We start from the raw sequence: 13,105 nt of genomic DNA, 5'->3' as shown, positions 1-13,105 counted from the left end.
GAATCTTTGCTGCTCTTACAGGTGCTGGACATGATGGGCCAAATTCAGTGGTGCCATAGGGAAGTGTTGCCTCCAGTGGGCACTGCGCTGGCTCAAACCAGTGTGAAGTTTCCAACAGGGCTTTTAAGCACCTTGATATTTGCGACTGGGGCATGGCGAAATCTACCCCACACATCCTACCATGCAGTTAGGTTCCTTGTAGGATGGATGCAAAGGACTTGCTCTAACCCACCGTAGGAAGCGCTCTGCCAGGCACCTGTGCTGGCATAGCCCTGTCAGCCTTTCCAGCATTACCCTGGCCCTGCAAAGGAGCCTGGAGAGAAGCTGGTCCTTTAATGGGCTCTCACTACACGGGCAGCCAGTGGAGCGTGCCAGCTCTGATAGGACTGCAGTGGCAAAGTGCTGATCTGCAGGTTGATAAGGAGGGGCAGCGCAAGGCAGTGCAGCAAAGTGAGACTATCAGGCCAGCAGAAAAGCCATTAGGCTTTGTCCTCGGCCTCCAGACGCAGGGGAGAGGGGCTGGGGACAGTGGGTGGGACAGAGCTGCTGCCTCCTGGGCTGTGCGAGGGCTTTGCAAGCTGCTTTTCTTGGGACACTGCCATTTCAGTGAGACCACAGATTAGAAAATCTCTGCAGTTTGGTTTCTTCTGCTAAAGAGAAACCACAAAGCATAATTGCTGGTGGCTACGCTACCTTAGCAAGTTCCCTTGTGTTATAAAATGCTCCTCTGTGCCTCTGTGTTGCCTTTCTCAAGGTGTCTAAGAGCTGCTTTAGGGTAGGGCTGAAGACTGGTCCTACCACGTAGCTGGCAGGACAACAGGCAACTATCAACAGTGCTCCTAGCGATTAGGGCTCAGGTATTGTTTAGGGATTTCAGCTTCTCTCTATCTGGAAATCTCTTCTTTCCTGGTGCGTACAGCTGAGACTGCCCTGCAGAAACCATGTGTAATGGGAGATCTAAAAATATAGTGGGTGGACCCTGAGCAGCATCACTCGAGGGAGTGCCCGTCCTCAGGACAACAGCAACATCCACTTGCTTTAGGTGTCCCCACCAAGTGGCCCCAGTCCAGCCAAAGCTGGCTGAAGCTCTGCTCATGCAGGCTAAGGGCTAGGCAGGTGGGATTCTCTTTTCCTCAGCCCCAGCACGGACAGGAGGGGAGGGGTGCTGGTCTGGACCCTTGCTGAGTCAGGCACAGCGCTGGTTTGCAGCCCCGGCCTTCCAGTGCTCCCCCAGGGCTGCAGGAAGGACCCTGCACCCCGATGCTCTCCCATGGTCTGGTGTTCCCTTGCTGTCTGGGTTCACTTGCTGTCTTACTCTCAGCTGACCCTCCCTGGTGTGTCTGGATCCTCTGCCATACAGAAGACCTCCTGAGCTGCATCTCCCCAGCTCTTCCCAAAGCTGCCTCTGCCCTGCTGCCTGCACGGGGCCCAAATGAGGTTGGAGAATGATTTTGTGTGGCCGTCAGTCTCTTCAAGACCATCCACAGCATTTTTCTGCCATCTGTCATTTTGAGAAGAAAGTAAACAAGAAAAAATAATAAACTCAAATTATTGCCTAATCAACACAGAAATCAGTGCTGCTTGCTCAGCCTGCAGGCCACAATTAGATGCCATCAGCAAATTTGGGCAGCTTGCCTGGGCTGCAGTCTTTCATCTCTTGAAGACTGACAGGCATCTCAGAGATCTGCAGGCAGAGGAAGGAGCTGAGATCTGTTTGAAGGACTTGCCTGGCTCTTTGGGGAAAGAACACATGGTTCAAAACCATGGGAATAAAGCAGTACTGTGTTTATGTTTATTAATTAAAGGAAGCCCCATACCAGAGGAGGAGGCGTTTAGGCTGCAGCGCTGAGGTCTCCAGCCCCATCTCCAGCACCAGCTCAGAGTACTGCCCTGGTTCACACAGCCCCAGCCCAGTTTGTCTTGCAGGAGGATGCGCTGGGTAAATCACTCCAGGAAATGATGGGACACATGTCACTTGAACATCTTTATAGATATATGGCAGCCTTGGCAGGGCCATTGCATGTCTGTGCTTGCATGCAGGATCTTGGCATTTGGTTTGAAGCATACATCTTCCTCTTCCTCCTGGGACAGCCCCACAGACTGCTTTTCCAAAAACCCAACCCAGTGACTCAGGGTGCCTTGGCAGGGATGTGCAGAGGACCCACAACTCATCTTCCCCTGGTCATCAGAAGGGAGTGTGGCCCCTGCGCTCAGCCCCATTTCCTCTTGGTCAGAGAGAGCCAGCTGCTCTGGTTTGGGGGTTGGCAGCCCCCTGCTGCAGCAGGGCTGTGTCCCCCCAACTCTGTACCCAGGACATAGGCTCACAGGAGGAAAACGGACCCTGGTGACAGTTTGGTGTTGCCCAAGAGGCTCTGGGAGTTGCCCTGCATGGGGTGGCAATGTCCCCACTCATCTCCACCCTGGCTCACAGGGTGCGGTTGACTGGATGCACACTGCAAAGCAAGGAGCAGGACGGTCTCACCCCAGGACAAAGGTCCTCCTGGGGCTGCTGCTGTGCCCTGCAAAATGGGGGGGACAGCGGAGAGCTGGAGCAAGAGGCACCCTGCCTTCACCCTCGGTGCCAGCTGGGGAAGGGTGTTTGCAGAGCCGGGGAGGGGTGGTGAGGGGAGTGCTCAGTGCAGGGAGGGAGGGCACTCAGTGCGGCAGGGGTCAGGGTGCTCCTGCAAGGGGAAGGGAAGGCGTGTGGTGCCGGGCAGAGCAGGAGGCAGGACACCCAGACTCCACTCCCCACTCACACTGGCCTCCATGTCTACTCGTCCCCGAGGAGGCAGGGCTCAGAGGTGCTTGGAGCAGCTCGCAGGAAAGGTGCTGAGACCTGTCCCTCCTCCCAGGGAGGAAGGGAGGGCAAGAGGAGCAAGCCTGCCTAAGCTCCCCTGCTCTGAAATGTGATCCTGCCGCAGGCACCTCCCTGGGCCCCACCTCGCCCTCTCCGACCTATATATGTCGCTGGCCTTGGCCGGGCGCAGGGGACGTGGGCTCACACAGTCTGCCAGACCCCTGGGGATCCCTGCAGATGGAGCGGCCGAGGCACCAGGGGATGGCAAAGAACACATACATGCGCTGGCGTCTCCCACTCGTATGCCTCCTCTGGGAGGTGGCCATGATCATCCTCTTCGGGGTTTTCGTGCGCTTTGGCCCTGAAGCCGATGCACACTGGGAGGAAGAGAAGCAAGAGATGAACCTGACCAGTGACATAGAGAACGATTTCTACTTCCGATACCCGTGTGAGTATTTGGGAAGCCTAGTCTGTTGCTGGCTGGTTCCCATCCCGTCTATCCCATCCCAACCCAACCCACTGCATCCATCCCATCCCATCCCACCCCATCCCATCCCATCCCACCCCATCCCATCCCATCCCATCCCATCCCCTGTCAGAGGCGATGTCTCCACCAATTGCTGGAAAGTCCGGCTCTTGCCTTGAGGCTGGTTTGGGGTACACCAAAGAGCAAGAGAAAAGCCTCATGGCCCTCCAGTGCTCTTGGGGCTCTGTCAGCAGGGTACCGTGACGTCTTTTTTCCAGGAATAGGGCTGACGTGTTCCCAGCACCCTGCAAGTTTCGGCTTGCTGCCCCCTCCCTCAGCTCTGGATCAGAGCAAGCTTTTCTGTGCATACGGAGGAACGGCTGTCGAGATCCTGTGACATCTTCCTCCCCTTCCTACGTCCTCCCCCTCACTAGTAAATTACCCTTTAGCTACTGGCATTTTGATGCCGGAGTCCTCCTAACCTGCCAGGTTCCCAGGGCTCTTGGGTCACTGCATCATATTGCCACGGGGATTATTCAGGTGGTTAAAGCTCTTTTGGCCAGGCAGTGCCTTTGGCCGGCTTTGATCTCCAGGGCTGGTCATCTTTGTGAGCCGTTCAGAGCAGGCTGCTTCTGTAGGCAATTGTTTCCAAGGAAGCAACAGGCCTGAGTCATGCATCTATTTAGAACATTTCCATTAAAAACACCTGCTAAATCAAAGGAGCTATAGAAACCTGTAGCTGCTGAGGATTAGCTAGTTCAGAAAAGGATTTGCTTACAGAAACCTGCTGCTCAGCCAGCCTCTGAGTTAGTGTACAGCCGTGGCTGCTCTGGGCTCTCCCTTGAGAGTTGCCCTTGGGACAAACCCCACGCGGGTTGGCATGAAGCAGCAGCAGTGCCCGAGGGCTGCTCTTGTCACTGCTGTGCTGGGAGGACATCAGAGGTCCAAGAAAGAGCTTCTAGGAGCTAAGGACATGACATGTCTTCTGTCCTCATATCCCGCCCCTGCTACCACAGCGCCAAATATTCCCCCTCAAATGCCTGCATGGATTCGCACAATTAAATCAACCTAAGAGCAACTGCTTAGCTCAGTTTAGCTTTGAATAACATTTCTGTTTCAGACCTGAGGAAGGACTCACATGCCCAAAAGCACAGCCAGCTTTTCTCCATTATCTAATCAGAAATATTCTCTCTCTGCAAAGATGGACAAACACAGCAAGGTGGCCAAGACCTGGCATTTTGATCCCTGTGTCCATCCAGCGCTGCTCAGAAGAGAGTGCGATGGTTGAACATTGGAGGATCATTTGTATTAACGCATCTGCAACCACTGCTGTCCATAGGACCTGTCCACAGGACCTGTCCTCAATGGCAGTGGGATAGGAATGACAAACTGAGAGGTCCTCCGAGCCCAGAGGTGACTGGGAAGGCAAGCTTCCCTCTGCGCAGTTGTGTCAGTGGTGCCCATTGCCAGATCCAGACAGTGTGACAATTCCTTCTCATTTTGAATCACACATTGATATTCCCTAATAAGTGACTCATCTGGTCTCTAGGGAAAAGAAATAAGGTTCTTCAGCACAGGTAGCATCCCCAAAGCCCAAACACTTCCTCTTGATGGCAATTGTTCTCCTGCAAAAGCAGGGTCACAAAACCTTTAGGGCATGGCAGTGCCTGGGCTGCCTCTGAGTGATGCCAACGTTATTCTTCCCAAGGGAAAACAAATGCAAGGGTTAGAAACAGGCTTTAGACTGGGTGCAGTTTGAGGAAAGACCTGCTCTTCCTCCTGGGTTTGTACAGGATCTAACACACAGTGGGGATCCTCGGTGGTTTCAGAGGGCGCACAGTCTGCAGCTTTAACCCTGACCTGTGTATTTCTGCTTTTAGGATGAAAGTGGGAATGTATAATGCAAATGGTAGCAGATAATTCTAGCTGTGTATTGTGCAGCTTACACTGGAGAAGAGAGGTGGGGAGAATAAATACAGCTGCAGAGAGAAAATCTGTGTGATTGTATGATAAAACTGGAGTTAGGAAGGCTGGTTCTTAGGACATGTGGAGAAGTGCATTTGAAGTGACCCCTGCTGAACAGTGCCAGCTGCAGATTTTGTCTCCTTCCCTTTTTTTATGAGTAATTTCATAGGCATGGGGGGCATTTTTAAAAACAAGCAGATTAATCTGTCTCTGCAACATTGCACTACATTGCTGAGGCCTGTCTAAATGCTTGTCCTAAAACAAGTTGCAAGATCTTGTAAAGCACTGAAGGACAAAAGCCACAGCTTCTGCAGAGCTACACCTCACTCAAATCCTCACCCAGTCCTTAGTGGAAGCAGCAGATAGAATCTCACTGTCCCTGCAGGAGCGGGTCTAGGGCTGCTGGACTTCAGCACACGTTTGGGGTAGAGCAGAGTCTCTGTCACTGAACCTCCTTTGGCCTGAGCTTATGCCTCCTCTGAGGTGCACTGACGTTGCTGGTTACAGTGGCTGTAATGGTTTGTGTGTCGCATAATGCAGAACTTGCTGGCGTAGCTCTGTCGATGCTGTGTTTACCTGTTCTACAGTGTGGGTTTGCTGGTGGGAGTCTCCCAGCGGGGCATCCCAGCCATGGGTCTCCTGCTCTTTTCATGGGCAGAGTGGCCTCCAGTGTGAGGGTTTGCATGGTTCAATTTGTAAGTATGCAGCGTTCCAGCTCACTTAATTGCAAAGTGATGCTTATCTGATAGAAACGTGCAGCATTAAAAAGTACAGCAGGTTTACTGCACCAAGAAGTTCTTTCAAGAGGCTCACGCAGGTTTGGCTTCCCCCGGGGAAGGGCATCTGAGGGGCTCGAGTTAGCAGGTCTGAGCATTTGTGGGAAGAACTGGGTCTCTCTGGTTTAAGCACTCAAAATCTCACAAGGTGGGAACCTGGTCTCAAGGATATTTTGACACTGATTTCAGTGACATTTAAAAATGTATTTGTAAACTTCCCTTGTTCTCGTACTCTTCTTGCTCTGAGACATCACCAGGACTCTCCATTGTGTGGACCTACCCAAAATGACCATTCATGTGTTTTTAACAAAACTTCGCTCTTCATTTGACAAGACATTTTCTGAGTTTTTTACAAAAGGGGAAAAACCAATGTGAATAGAATATGTTTTCCTTTGTACACTCCTTTAGTCTCTGGTCTTCTCTTGCACACACCTTTTAATAAAGATTTTCTACTTTCAAGACTGAGCCTTTTAACCAAAAGCCAGTTTCTGAAATCTGAGCCATTTTCAGACTTAGAAATGTGGGGACATGGGACAAACACACATTTTCTCTTGAATTTCCCCCCTACTGCCACTGATGCAGTTAGTTTCCTTTCACCACCAAATTCAATGGCAGTCACAGCCCTGCTGTCCCCACAGTGCTGATGGTCCCTTCCCTCTGCACAGCTTTCCAGGACGTCCATGTGATGATCTTTGTGGGCTTTGGCTTCCTCATGACGTTCCTCAAGCGTTACGGATTTGGAGCCGTGGGTTTCAATTTCCTCCTTGCTGCCTTTGGTATCCAGTGGGCTCTCCTGATGCAAGGCTGGTTCCACTCTTTCAAGAGCGGGAAGATCCTCATTGGAGTGGAGAAGTAAGGAGGAGATGGGCTCTGGGATGCCACCTCTTGACTGGCCAGTGGAAGAGCTGGGATGGGAGCGAAGCATCTGGTAGCACTTGTCCCTCTATTATGTGCAAACAAGTCTCTAAAATGTTGTCTTCCCTCCACATACCTTCACTTGCTTTCCACCTTCTAGCCCAACGGTGCTATTTGGTGGTACTGCTCAAAGGGAAATGTGAGATGAGCGTCACCCCTTAGTCCCAAGCCTAGCACCATGGATGCCAGTGCTGAGAACAGATATGATCCACATTATTTAAATAATTTGGGGGAAAGCACCTTTCCTGGACAGTATGTAAGGATGAGAGGAAGGTCAGTGGGAAACCTGGGGTTGTCTCCTAATCACCTATTCATCTTCAGGTGGGATCTCTAAAGCTGGGGGTGGGTGAGTTACAGAAGTATTTCCTTATTAAACCACAATTTTCCTTCCCCTTTTCCAGCCTGATCAATGCTGATTTCTGTGTGGGCTCTGTGTGCATTGCCTTTGGGGCCATCCTGGGCAAAACCAGCCCCATACAGCTCCTCATCATGACTTTGTTTCAAGTCACGCTCTTTGCGGTGAACGAGTACATCCTCCTCAACCTGCTTCATGTAAGGCTTTAGGCAGCACCCACTTGGTTCTGCTCCTTCCTCTCTGCATCTCTCCAAATTGTCTTCCTTTGCTATGGCCACCAAGCCACTGTCTTCATAAGCACTTGAAATGCAAGAATTCAGGCGGAAAAAATAGATTCTGAAGAAGGGAATCAGCAGGTGGTAATTCCCTGAGAAGGGAGATCTTCTGGGGTTTTACACACAAGCCTGGCAATTCAAGAGCACTGGGTCCCTCTGCTGTGGGTCCCGAGGCAGATGAGGAATCTTAGCCCAAAGGACCAGTCACTGTCTTCACACTTGAGATTTCCTCTCATCTGTTTTGCCTCCTGGAATATGGGTGTTGTAGAAGGAAATCAAGCAACAAAGAGGACAAGATGTCTGCTGACAGAGGCAGGGTTCCTGCCCTCCAAGAGGGCTTGAAGGGTTGGGAAACAAACAAGCTCCCAGAAGACCTGAGCGCACTTGGGAGCCAACCTGGCTATCACTGCATCCCACTTGCCACTGGGACAGGTCAGAAACTCCCCTCTGCCTTAATGCCTTCCACAAGGAAGCTAAGAGGAATGCCACGGCCATGCACGGGGCCAAGTGAACAGGATAGATAGCAGGACCAGAGTGTTTTTGTCCACCTCTTCCCATGACTGAGTACAGGCTGGAAGGACAAGTGGGCAGACAAGCTGGGCATGATGCAAACCAGACCTCAGCTCCAGAATGAGTGGCGATTGCAGAAGCAAACCTCTGTTTTCCCATTGCTGCAGATTAAGGACGCGGGTGGTTCCATGACGATTCACACCTTCGGAGCCTACTTTGGCCTCACAGTGACACGCATCCTGTACAGACCCAACCTAGAGCAGAGTAAGGACAAGCAGGGCTCCGTGTACCACTCCGACCTTTTCGCTATGATCGGTGAGTCAGCCCCCACCTCAGGGGAGCCCGTACATGTGGACCACTCAGCTGCAGAGGGCTGGTTCCTCTTTGAGAAAACCAAACTGAAACCAGGGTCTGGGGCTGAGAAGCTCTGTATCCCAGCCTTCCACCTCTCAGAGCTACTCAGCTCCCGTCATCAGTGGCTGAGCTGAGATGCTGCCAAGACAAGGACATGTTTTGGTTCCCCCTCTCTGCCAGCCCCTCCTGATGCTGGTCCCATCATGACGGGTGCAGCTCTGGGGCAGCAGGACTACAGGATTTAAGTTCGCCCTGTGCAGAAGGATCTTCTTTAGAAGTTTTTTTCAGTCCCTGTATTCTCTCTTTTCCCTTTCTCTTCTCTGTCCCCTCCTCCTCATCCCACCAGGTACCCTGTATCTATGGATGTACTGGCCCAGTTTTAACTCAGCAATTTCTGAGCACGGGGATGCCCAGCACCGGGCTGCCATTAACACATACTGCTCGCTGGCCGCTTGTGTCCTCACCACAGTGGCCTTCTCCAGCATGCTGCAGAAGAAAGGCAAGCTTGACATGGTAAGCTGGGAGCAGAGAGCCCTGCACTGCCCAGGGGACTTATAATGAGGTTGATTATATAATGAGGGTCCAAGAAGATTGGCAGTTATCCTTTACTGAACAAATACTGGGTTTCAGGGCGTGACGGTGAAACCACCATCCAGGCAGAAAGCCAGAGGCTATATTCAATGAGCAAGCGGGAAGTGAGTCCTGCAGTGCTTGAGGCGCAGGGTGTTGCCCTGCACGTGGTGGACCTAAGTCACATCAGGGACTGGACTTGTTCTGCCCAGAGAGCTCCTGATGGGCGTGTTGCAGAGCCATGTTTGGCAGTGCTCTCCAGCAAGCCGAGCAGGGCCTGCGCGGCAGCTCGTGAGCAATCGGGGGGCTGACTTGTACGTGTTATGTGTGTGGGTGACATGTCTCTGTGACAGCAGAGCTTGCATGACACATGGGTGAGACAATTTCCATCTCATCACAACTCCCCACCCAGGTTTGTGGATGCAAAGAATGTGTGTGGTACGGGGAGTGGGAGTCTATGTGTGCCTGTGCTACAGACAGAGGCTGCCTGTTCTCTTGTTTTTCACCAACAAGCAGGAAAATGGGCCCTGATATTTCCTGATATTTCAGAGCCGATTCTCCCGCTTTGCCATTTACACCATCCTTGAGCAATTGCAGTCTCCCTGAGATGCCAAGACAGGGTGGTTACTTCTGCAGGTCCATATCCAGAACGCAACGCTGGCGGGCGGCGTGGCCGTGGGCACCAGTGCGGAGATGATGCTGACTCCATACGGCTCCCTCATTGTCGGGTTCATCTGTGGCATCGTGTCCACGGTGGGGTATGTCTACCTCACGGTGAGTGCTGCTCTAGGAGTCTGCAGCCCTGGTCCTGCTAAGGAGACCAGAAATGGATTCACTTCCCTTTGAGGGTTCCTGCTTTCCACCATCCCTTATGTGGATGCACTTCTATCTCCATTTACTGCCCCAAAATGCTCAGGAAGGTTCAGTCTCCCAGCAGGAGAGTGTTTGGAGGATATGTTGTTATTTTAATTTAAGCTTGGATCACATCTTTGTCTACAAGCCCTTGGCTCTTTAATGGGACACAATATCACTCTTCCTTCTCTGTTTATCCCAGTCCTCTGTGGAAGGAACTAATCCTCTTCAGGGATGTGCTCATGTCCCTGATCTCTCTCTACCTCCCTTCCCCTCAGCCTTTTTTGGAGTCCAGGTTGCACATCCAGGACACATGTGGCATCCACAACCTCCACGCCATGCCGGGCCTTATTGGGGGCATTGTGGGGGCCATCACTGCAGCTGCAGCCACGGAAGATGTATATGGAAAGGAAGGGTAAGACAGCTTGAAAATCTTCCCTGGGAACAGATTTTACCTGGGGCTCCTTGGGCTGGGAGCAAGGAGCAATTAACAGTCCTTTTTAATTGTCCAGAGTTGCCCCTTTCCCCTCAAAAATATGGGGTGCGCTGACTGTGTTGGGCTTATTTAAGTGTAAACGACTCCTCTTGCAGCTGACTTCTGGTGGTCTCAAAAAGTGAGCCACAACCCTACTACTTGGCATTATCCTGGGGCATGGTGCGTGGGGAAGTGCTCCTCCCTCCATCCCTGCATTGTTTCGGGGGTCAGGTATGGCTGAAGGCCTGAAATACAAAAGAAATATTTGTATTTGAGGCTCCTCCTAGGTAAAGCTTTGCCAGGGGCCAAAGGAGAATGAAGTGAGGGGTGGTTTGTGTAATTGCAACACTCTCCTTGTCCATGGTAGAAGAGGGATGGGGCTAGGGAGGAGTCCCTGGGGGAGCAGGGGAACAGGGCTCCTCCAGAGGCTGGGAAGGTCTCCTGCCAGGAGCAATCCTCGCCATTTCTGCCCTCGGCAGGTTCATCAAGGCGTTTGACTTCACTGGCACGTACCGGACGCGGACACCCAGTGTCCAAGGAGGGTTCCAGGCGGCCGGCATTGTGGTGTCTCTGCTGATGGCTTTTGCCGGGGGGACCCTTGTGGGTAAGCAGGAGGGGAGCGTGGAGAGGGGAGGATCGAGTCCAGCCTGTGCTGAAATGGAGGCGTCCACGTACTCCTGCCTGTGGCTGGATGCGTCCTTCCCACCTGTGCTGTGAGGGCTGCAGCCCCTGGCTTGCTCACATGTGGACCCTCCAGCGGGACCACCCCAAAGCCCATAGAAGCAGGGGAAACCAAGGGGAGAGCAAGGTCAAATGGGTTTGGCGAAAAAGGGTGCTGGGTGCCAGGGCTGTGTGTGCCCCCTTTGCTGCCGGCATGGGTGGACTCCGGCCATCCGCACCCTGCCTGCGTCCCACACGGCCCCCTGCCCACCGCCCTGCCCGCCTGCTTCCAGGGGCCATCCTGAAGCTGCCTTTCTGGGGCGACGCCGCCGCCGAGAACTGCTTTGAGGACGACATTTACTGGGAGGTGAGGCGGGGGGCGGGCGGGCCGGCGCGGCCGCGGGCCGGGGCGCTGAGGCGGGGTTTGGGGTGGCGGCCGGCGGCGGGAGCGGGGCGGGAGGCACAAGATGGCGCTGTCGCCCCGCGGCTTGAGGGGGCTCTGCCGCGGCGCAGGTGCCGGAGGACGAGGAGAGCGACGTGTACCACATGCACAACCCCGACAAACCCGCCTCGCCCTGAGCCGCCCGCAGCTCTCCGCCGCCTCCCGCCGAGGGCGCTGCCCCCTCAGGGGGGCGGCGGGGCTGCCCGCCATCATCCCGCCTGCGGGGCTGCCCTCGCCGGCCTCTTCCCCCAGCACAGGACCCCGGGCCCAGCTCCACGGGAGGCGAAGGCTCGTTTTCTCCCCGTGACGACGAAGCACCCGGCTCTGCCCTTCTCTCCTGCTTTTGTAAAAGCTGTTGTGAATAAAATAAAAACGTGTTCGTCTTTCCAGACCTGTGCTCCCTTGTGTCAGTAGCGGAGCAGGATGGGATGCTGCCCAGACCCCATCTCTCCCGCCGCCAGCACAGAGCTGGGGGAACTTCTGGCTGCTGGGAGTAAAGTGGAGTCGCTGGGACTCTCCTGGTGCCCGGGGGCCAAAGTGGATGCACGAGCGATGGCAGTGCGGGGACAGCACAGGCTGTGGAGACACTTGGCTTAGGACCCAGCGTCTTAAAATGCAGCAGCTGGAGGCAGCAGACAGACCTTCCATGGCGGGGCCAGAGACCGTGTGGGAAGCACAGGCCAGGCTGGTGCTTTCTGAGGGGGGTGCCGGGGCACAGCAGCTGTCCCTGCACTTGCTCTGCCATCCAAAGCCTGGGTGAGGGCCAGCTCTGAGTCTGGCTACACCTTGACATGCCTCTGCCATCACCTTCTCTTGACCTGCTCTACTGAGGCCTCCATCAGCTTCTTGGAAGCCTTGTTTGCACAGACCCTTTCCTCTTCTTTGGTTTCATCCATTTCTTCCAGTGTCATCAGACCATTCCTTCCACTTACCAGTGCTATCCTGATGGGAAGAGCCCAAAGCTAGAGCACAGCCCCCAGCTTTTAACCAGACCATCAGGCTTCAGCCAGAGTTGGAGGAGACGGGAATGAAAATCAGGCCTAAAACCTGTGTGTTTTCCAGGGTGATATGATGTGAGGAGCAGGAGAGGAAAAAGGGGGAAGAAAAGGAGGTAGGAGGGCTGATAGGTCTCTTCACCATGTCTAGCTGTAATTCTCACACCTGAGGGGGGGAGTCAAAAGTAGCTATTCACATCCCCTTGGGATATGACACCCTCATTTTCCATGCTGGGTAAAGACAAAAACCCTTTACAACATGTTTCTGGAATTTGTCAGCGGCTGCCAGCAGCAGCATGTTAATTAAATGTCGGCAAAGATGGAAGCAAGAGGCTCTGCTCTAATTGGACACTTTGCTTGGCGGAGCTGAAAAACATTGTGACAGAGGAGGAGGTGCCGAAACACTGTGTTCCCCTGCCATGGCGCAGGGATGGGGACAGCCAGGCACAGGAGGTGCTCTCTTCTGAACCAGCATTGCCTCTGTTTGGCCTGAGACAACCTCACCATTGAAAAAAGAAGAGTAAAAAAATAACAAAAGGCCTAAAATCCTCCATAGGAATGGTCTCAAGCATGGCAGCAGCGTGGGATGCAAGGAAAGGGTTTGTTGGCTAAGGGGAAATTCAGAAATATCGTAGCTGGGTCATTAGAAGCTCTAGCCCTCTTGCCAGCTGGTGGTATATTGTATATTCTTTTATGAT

General features: G+C 53.4%; 1 protein-coding gene across 1 annotated transcript; it reads left to right on the top strand.

The window, feature by feature from the left end:
- The first annotated feature begins 2,972 nt into the window (after positions 1-2,972).
- On the top strand, positions 2,973-11,803 carry RHCG (Rh family C glycoprotein). The gene is made up of 10 exons (XM_074837113.1): positions 2,973-3,245; positions 6,670-6,856; positions 7,321-7,471; positions 8,227-8,374; positions 8,760-8,926; positions 9,620-9,757; positions 10,114-10,250; positions 10,790-10,914; positions 11,264-11,337; positions 11,484-11,803. Exons 1-10 carry the CDS (start codon positions 3,035-3,037, stop codon positions 11,547-11,549), a joined length of 1,404 nt encoding a protein of 467 aa, XP_074693214.1. The 5' UTR covers positions 2,973-3,034; the 3' UTR covers positions 11,550-11,803.
- The last annotated feature ends 1,302 nt before the right edge of the window (positions 11,804-13,105 follow it).

The sequence above is a fragment of the Strix aluco genome, chromosome 12 (genome assembly GCF_031877795.1).
Source record: "Strix aluco isolate bStrAlu1 chromosome 12, bStrAlu1.hap1, whole genome shotgun sequence".
Taxonomy (NCBI): domain Eukaryota; kingdom Metazoa; phylum Chordata; class Aves; order Strigiformes; family Strigidae; genus Strix; species Strix aluco.
The sequence above is the reverse complement of the archived record's forward strand: the minus strand, read 5'-3'. Positions and strand labels throughout refer to the sequence as shown.